At 42.1% G+C, this 8290-nt stretch overlaps 1 protein-coding gene across 4 annotated transcripts in view; it reads left to right on the top strand.

The window, feature by feature from the left end:
• LOC109869528 (bcl-2-like protein 1) overlaps positions 1-3908 on the top strand; it is a 31776-nt gene extending 27868 nt beyond the window's left edge. For all 4 annotated transcript variants that reach the window (XM_031803467.1, XM_020459726.2, XM_031803470.1 and 1 more), the window contains exon 3: positions 577-3908. In XM_031803467.1, coding sequence (XP_031659327.1) covers positions 577-720 — 144 coding nt within the window. In that variant the 3' untranslated portion in view covers positions 721-3908. The remainder of the gene's footprint in view (positions 1-576) is intronic.
• Positions 3909-8290: the final 4382 nt, after the last annotated feature.

An 8290-nucleotide genomic window follows, 5' to 3' on the forward strand; every position in this document is an offset into this window, starting at 1 on the left:
TCTCTATCTTACTTTACTTTCAGCAACGGGACAAAGACTCTCTGTCTGACCATCTGAATGTTACGTCATGAAGGTTTACACAAACAGAAATGTAAACTACTTGGTTTATATAGTCATCAGTCTTGATATTATATTGTTTGAGAACTATTTGTTTTACTGGCCAGTGTAGTCCACTATTCACTCACTGCACTGAAAACAACCTCAGCCAACCGGAAACATCAGTGCCAGATGTAATCGGATGTATCATCCAATGTGTGCTGCTTCCCTCTTGTGGCTGTAGCCAGAAGTGCAGACCTTTATGTCATAGTTCTGGGACGTTCTCTCAAATGATTTCCTGGAAGGGGTGGGCTCAAGATGACCCCGATGGTGCGGAAAATGTCAACAGTGAAAGGGATTCACTTGGGGGTTACTGTTGTTCCACATAGGGAGGTTTTCTGGTTGTGGACGTGCTGATAGCATTTATATTTAGCTCTGATTTTAAAATAAGTGCATTATATAATAACGGTATAGTCGTTTTGGGTTTTGTTTTTGGTTATACCTCATTTTGTTCACCAACTCCCTTCTCTCTATCTCCAGGACCGGTTTGCAGAGATCTTTGGGATGGACGCTGCAGCCGAGAGCAGGAAGTCTCAGGAGAGCTTTAAGAAGTGGTTTCTGGCGGGGATGACCCTGGTCACAGGAGTCGTCGTAGGGTCACTCTTCGCTCAGAAACGCCTGTGAGAACAACAGCCACAACAGACGCCGTCTTGTACGGGTGGAGGGGGGTGGAATGAAGGAATTAGTTTAACTTTTCTTATTTCTCCTTTTTAATTTCCAAGAAAACACATGATTATGTTTGAACCTTCCATCCCACCATACACTGAGGACTCTGATAAACTGTTGAGATTAAAGACAGCGTGACGGTCACTTATGTTACCCTCAAAGACCTGCAACACCCTAAAACACAGGAAAAGGGAGGGAGGTATGTAGAACTGTCTTGGGCCAAACCTTCCTTTTCCCTTTTTGTTTACTCTTTCCTGTTGACCTTTTCTCCAATTGCTGTATTAATTCTTTTTACACTTTTTTTACAAATGTAAAAGTGATTCAGAAACAAGCTAGCGCATCATATTAGGCGCATTGGCCTAAAATGAGTGAGGTAATTTAATTTGTCGTGTGTGTTCATTGGTTTGTTTTTATTTTGATTTATTTTTTAACCATTAAAACCCACGTGATCATTTCCTGTTGTGATGGTGGTCAAATACCTGGCACACAGAACACATCGTGCACAACAAACCACTAGCCAGTGACAGAGTATTTATCTAGCAGCTGGAGATAGAGGCTCAGTTGGAGAGAATGTTCAGTGTTTAAAACTTACAAAACAACCTTGTGATCATTTTAGCTAATGAGATTGAAGATGAATGAAGCAGAACCCTTATTTAGTGAGATTACAGATCATTGAGACTTCTGACGTTCATATAGATAGATCTAAGACATGAGAAAATGTTGTCAGGCCGACTTCCAGGTCGGACCCTTTCAACCTGCCACCTCTGTCTGCCTTAGTTTTCACACTTGGCACATTCATTTCTGATCTCCTTCCTGTCACAGCAGCTGATGGCGTGCGTCACTCAACACCCAACCTGCTGTTCAGAGCACATCTGTCAAACCTGGTCGACAGAGACTGAGGAAAACGATTCTTTGGTTTCCAAACGTCTTTAATTTAAACACAGCGTCAGTAAGTCAGGAGGGTGCTTGTAGTCTGGCGTTTTCATAGTGTTACACTCTGTGCGCTGGCAGTTAGCTTCATTCAGGAGGAAGTAGGAGGATGAGAAGGAGGGTGTGAGGAGAGACGGGTGCAACCCCCCCCCCACCCCCCCCCCCCACCCACATCCTGACCCTCTGCTTCAGGGAACGGAGCCCTAGGGAAGTAGGGCTCCTCTTGTGTGACAGGTAGACGGTTGAAAACCCAGCCTTTGAGACTGCAGCGGTGTCCTGCGTTTCAAAACTGGAATGAGGTCTCTCTCACTTGCTGTGGTTTTTCCACATTTGAGTTGAACAGTGTAGCAGACCTGTGTTAAACTTTAGAGACGTGTCAACGTTTATATGCTTCATTTTATGTCAAAGCCCTGTTTATAGTTTATTTACCTTTTCTATGCATTCCCTCTTTAATATTGTTGCTTTTAAATCTTATATTTTTTGCCTGCTTTTCTCAATTGCAGATTTAATAACTTGGGTTTCATCAGGAAACATTTATCTGACTGCTCATACAGTACCGGGCCCTCCAGGGTATTTAGTTACAGTACCGGGCCCTCCAGGGTATTTAGTTACAGTACCGGGCCCTCCAGGGTATTTAGTTACAGTACCGGCCCTCCAGGGTATTTAGTTACAGTACCGGCCCTCCAGGGTATTTAGTTACAGTACCGGGCCCTCCAGGGTATTTAGTTACAGTACCGGCCCTCCAGGGTATTTAGTTACAGTACCAGTACTGGGCCCCCAGGGTATTTAGTTACAGTGCCGGGCCCCCCAGGGTATTTAGTTAGCAACAGTTTGTTCAGGTCCACCCTGCTTAGGATCTTGATGCTCTCCTAATTATTTTCTGTTTGATATCTCAAGAACACCATATTATTTGATTCTCTGGGGACAAGGTTTTCTCTTTACTTATGAATATACTATAGATCAGGGCTCTGCTCCTGGAGAGCTACCGTCCTGTAGGTTTTACACTCCAACCCTAATGTAGCACACCTGAATTGAATTATCTGGTTGATAAGCTGAATCAGGTTAGTTACAGCTGGGGTTGGAGTGAACCTGCAGGATGGTTGCTCTCCAGGCAAATAGCTGGCCACGTTGCTCCAAACAACATTTCAAAGTGTATCGTTCCATTTCTCCAAATGTCAAATGTTGAAGTTAAGGGTTCAGTTTAGGGATTCATTCTGAATGGTTAAGGTAAGTGTTAAGGTTTGGGATATTGTCCACAACTGGGATCGAACACACAGCCTTCTGATCCAGAGTCGGCCATTCACAACACCCTGGCAAAACCCAAGTCTACTTGATGGTAATAGTGTTCACTGTTGCCCCTAGTGGCCGGTTTTGAAGGCATTTCCCAACATTTTAGGACGTGGATAGACGTCCAATTTCGACACCAAACTTAAACGCCCTGGCTGCTCCAGGAACAGGGTGGGAGAGCCCTGCTATAGATGAATATCTGCCAAGTGATCATGAACCATTTCATCACACATTCCAAGACAGTAATATATTTTTCTAGTGTTGTGCCCCACAAAACGCTAGACTGGATGCCAGTCTGTAATCCACTAGCCAGGGTGCCAGTCTGTAATCCACTAGCCAGGGTGCCAGTCTGTAATCTACTAGCCAGGGTGCCAGTCTATAATCCACTAGCCAGGGTGCCAGTCTGTAATCCACTAGCCAGGGTGCCAGTCTGTTACTGCTCTCTTGCCGACTCTTTATAGAATTGTCAGAGCATGTTTGTCTTGACCAGGCTAACAAAAAGCTGCTTGCAGGCTTTTCCTGCAATGTGACCTTTGTCACAAGAAGTTCCCTCCGTGTGTGTGCATTCATGTTGTATGGAAAATGTTTTGCTGGAGGCATAAGAATGAATTGAAACCGCATTGACACTATGTACTAGTTATTTAAACCATCATTAGAATAGTATCATGGTTACTAACATTTAAAAAACAAAACAATTTGCTTGACTTTGAAATGTTATTTATGATATTTGGTGTAGTGTCCCTTCAAATTGCCTTATTAAATTCCATATTTGCATTGATGTGTACTTTGTATTTCATTGTTAATGTTTAGCATTTGAACTGCTAATAGAATATTGATCGGGTAAAGGAGGAAAACAACGGCGTGTCTCATGGTCTGTTCTATGTCTTAGATTACATACAACTGAATAAAAGACCAATGTGGAACATGGAGAGATGTCAGAATTTTCATTTTGGGAGGTGTGAGGGAAAAGGCCAGAAGACATCATTTGAGGAACACTCAAAAGTTCATGATTTTGATCTAGTTGTTGAACATGTTAAAGTAGGACAGAGTTTTCGACCAACTTCTTCAATTCCAGACTCGATTCAATACAACCAATGTCTGCTAAACGTCTGTGTCTAGATGCAGGGGGTTCGTTTGAATTTAGAAGTAATCCAACCATGTGTACGCCGCCATCTTGTCTTTTAAAAAACTTTTTTTTATCTTCTCTCATTGAGACGGGTGAGTGTCCACCCCAATGTGCCACGTGGAATGACACGTGTCTTGATCAATAGACAAGATGGCGATTTACACATTGTTGGATTACCTCATGGAATTTCATTAAATAGCAGAGCAATTTCTAAATTCAAACAAACCCCCTCCAACTAGACATGGATGTTTAGAAGACATTGGTTGTCTTCCAAGTTGGGAATTGTGGAAGTATCGCCAAGTTAAGGTTGGTTGAAAATGTCCTGTGCGATGCCAAACGGTACGTACCCTATAACTGATAATGTAGCATCACATTATACCTTTACAATGTTCGCTAGACTTGATCCTAAAGGAGAGAACATCCAAATGAATATATTATTCTGTAAATTAATTTAACCTCTACAGGACCGGTGTGTCCCCCCCCCCCCCCCCAGTGATGCAATGGTTCATTTGATCAGTCTAAAAGTTGCACATACACCGCCATCTAGTGGCCAAAATCAAAATTGTGCCTAGACTCCAAAGTGATTATAATGGCATTTTTCTTGCTTTTCAAAGATGGTACAAAAATAGAACACATGTTTTTTTCTTTGTATCATCTTCTACCAGATCTAATGTGTTATTCTCCTACATTAATTTCACATGTCCACAAACTTAAAAGTGTTTCCTTTCAAATGGTATCAGGAATATGCATATCCTTGCTTCAGGTCTTGAGCTACAGGCAGTTAGATTTGGGAATGTCATTTTAGGTGAAATGGAAATAAAGTCTCAGATCCTTGAATTAAAGGGAAAAATCTGTAGTTGCTACATACAGTACCAGTCAAAAGTTTGGACACACCTACTCGTTCCAAGGTTTTTCTTTAATTTTACTATGTGGGAACTCCTTCAAGACTGTTGGAAAAGAATTCCAGGTGAAGCTGGTTGAGAGAATGAGTGTGCAAAGCTGTCATCAAGGCAACTGGTGTCTATTTCATAGTTGTGACGTCTTCACTATTAATCTACAATGTAGGACATAGTCAAATAAAATGAAAACCTTGAATGAGTCAGCATGTCCAAACTTTTGACTGGTACTGTACATTTTTTTTACAAATTATAAGTGAATATGCACCCATTGATTCTTGAAGAATATAACTTATAAATAAATGCCTCATGAGCCTAGTTCAACTTTCGTGCCCCACCGGAACCCAAAATGTGCTTATTTTACTCCAATGTTTATAAACAAAGAATATGTAAACAGACAACATATAACCTCATGGTTAAAACTATCATTTTGACATCATGGATGGGCAGTCTTTGCTCCCATCTATGAATTTGAGAGTGGTTACATATCTCCAGCCCCATCCCTCAGCTTGTTACCAAAACAGGGGCGGGGAGGAGGCTTTGTTAGTTTTCAATGGCTGATCGTTGCCTTAACAGGCTTGATGCTGTCCCTTACCTAAAATTAGTCCTAACATTGCAAAGAATATCAATATTTTCTGTAGAAAATTATTTGATTATGCTTGTAGTAGAGAGTATAGATGACAAACAAGTTAAAGATCATGTATGGTCTGAGGCTCTGAGCATCATCACTACAAGTAAGGAAAGCACAAGAAAAGGTACAAGGGTTGATTTTATTTTTGTTGTTGTCATTGTAGCGTTAAGATTTCCCTTCACTGGAACTAAGGGAACCATGACAACCAGCCCCAGACCATTATTCCTCTTCCACCACACTTTACAGTTGGCACTATGCATTGGTGCAGGTAGCGTTCTCCTTGCATCCGCCAAACCCAGATTTGTGCGTATGACTACCAGATGGTGAAACGTGATTAATCACTCCAGAGAACACGTTTCCACTGTTACAGAGTCCAATAGTGGCAAGCTTTACACCACTCCAGCCGACACCTGGCATTGCGCAAGGTGAACTTAGGCTTGTGTGCGGCTGCTCGGGCCATGGACACCCATTTCATGAAGCTCCCGACGAACAGTTCTTGTGCTGACGTTGCTTCCAGAGGCAGTTTGTAACTTGATAGTGAGTGTTGCAACCGAGGACAGACGATTTTTATGCGCTTCAGCACTCGGCAGTCCCGTCCTGTGAGCTTGTGTGGCCTACCACTTCGCGGCTGAGGCGTTGTTGCTCCTAGACGTTTCCACTTCACAATAACAGCACTTACAGTTATCCAGGGCAGCTCTAGCAGGGCAGAAATTTGACAAACTGACTTGTTGGAAAGGTTGCATCCTATGACGATGCCATGTTGAAGGTTACTGCGCTCATCAGTAAGGCCATTCTACTGCCATTGTTCTATGGAGATTGCATGGCTGTGTGCTCGACTTTATACACCTGTACGCATCATTATGTGTATATAGTGTAGATACAGTTGAAGTGGGAAGTTTACATACACTTAAGTTGGAATCATAACAACTAGTTTTTCAACCACTCCACAAATTTCTTGTTAAAAAAACTATAGTTTTGGCAAGTCGGTTAGGACATCTACTTTGTGCATGACACAAGTAATTTTTCCAACAATTGTTTACAGATTACTTCACTTATAATTCACTGTATCACAATTACAATGGTTCAGAAGTTTACTTACACTTAGTTGACTGTGCCTTTAAACAGCAGCTTAGAAAATTCCATAAAATGCTTCAGAAGCTTCTGATAGGCTAATTGACATCATTTGAGTCAATTGGAGGTGTACCTGTGGATGTATTTCAAAACCTACCTTCAAACTCAGTGCCTTTTTGCTTGACATCATGGGAAAATCAAAAGAAATCAACCAAGACCTCAACCAAGACCTCCTCCACGAGTCTGGTTCATCCTTGGGAGTAATTACCAAATGCCTGAAGTTACCACGTTCATCTGTACAAACAATAGTACGCAAGTATAAACACCATGGGACAACGCAGCCATCATACCGCTCAGGAAGGAGACACATTCTGTCTCCCAGAGATGAATGTACTTTTTTGCGAAAAGTGCAAATCAATCCCAGAACAACAGCAAAGGACCTTGTGAAGATGCTGGAGGAAACAGGTACAAAAGTATCTATATCCACAGTAAAATGAGTCATATATCGACATAACCTGAAAGGCCGCTCAGCAAGGAAGAAGCCACTGCTTCAAAACCGCCATAAAAAAACTGACTACGGTTTGCAACTGCACATAGTGACAAAGATTGTACTTTTTGGAGAAATGTCCTCTGGTCTGATGAAACCAAAATACAACTGTTTGGCCATAATGACCAACGACAAAGAACACCATCCCAACCATGAAGCACAGGGGTGGCAGCATCATGTTGTGGGGGTGCTTTGCTGCAGGAGGGACTGGTGCATAACACAAAATAGATGGCATCATGAGGGAGGAAAATGATATGGATATATTGAAGCAACATCTCAAGACATCAGTCAGGAAGTTAAAGCTTGGTCGCAAATGGGTCTTCCAAATGGACAATGACCCCAAGCATACTTCCAAAGTTGTGGCAAAATGACTTAAGGACAACAATGTCAAGGTATTGGAGTGGCCATCACAAAGCCCTGACCTCAATCCTATAGAAAATGTGTGGGCAGAACTGAAAAGGTGTGTGCGAGCAAGGAGGCCGACAAACCTGACTCAGTTACACCAGCTCTGTCAGGAGGAATGGGCCAAAATTCACCCAACTTATTGTGGGAAGCTTGTGGAAGGCTACCCGAAACGTTTGACCCAAGTCAAACAATTTAAAGGAAATGCTACCAAATACTAATTGGGTGTATGTAAACTTCTGACCCACTGGGAATGTGATGAAAGAAATACAAGCTGAAATAAATCATTCTCTCTACTATTATTCTGACATGTCACATTCTTAAAATAAAGTGGTGATCCTAACTGACCTAAGACAGGGAATTTTTACTAGGATTAAATGTCAGGTATAAACTGAGTTTAAATGGATTTGGCTAAGGTGCATGTAAACTTCCTTCTTCAACTGTACATGCACCACGCTATTGCTCTCTCTCCCTCTGCTGTGGGTGAGTCTCGCAAGCTCTCACAAATGGCGAGAGGCTGAATCTCATATTGTTGGGGGCTTGCCCACATGGGGGGAAATGTAGGGAATATGGTGCAGCACAGCTTCTAGAAAACAGTCTTTCAAACTATGGATTCCATGGCTAATTGAGGTAACACA

Source organism: Oncorhynchus kisutch, linkage group LG24 (assembly GCF_002021735.2).
Source record: "Oncorhynchus kisutch isolate 150728-3 linkage group LG24, Okis_V2, whole genome shotgun sequence".
In the NCBI taxonomy this organism is placed as follows: Eukaryota; Metazoa; Chordata; class Actinopteri; order Salmoniformes; family Salmonidae; genus Oncorhynchus; species Oncorhynchus kisutch.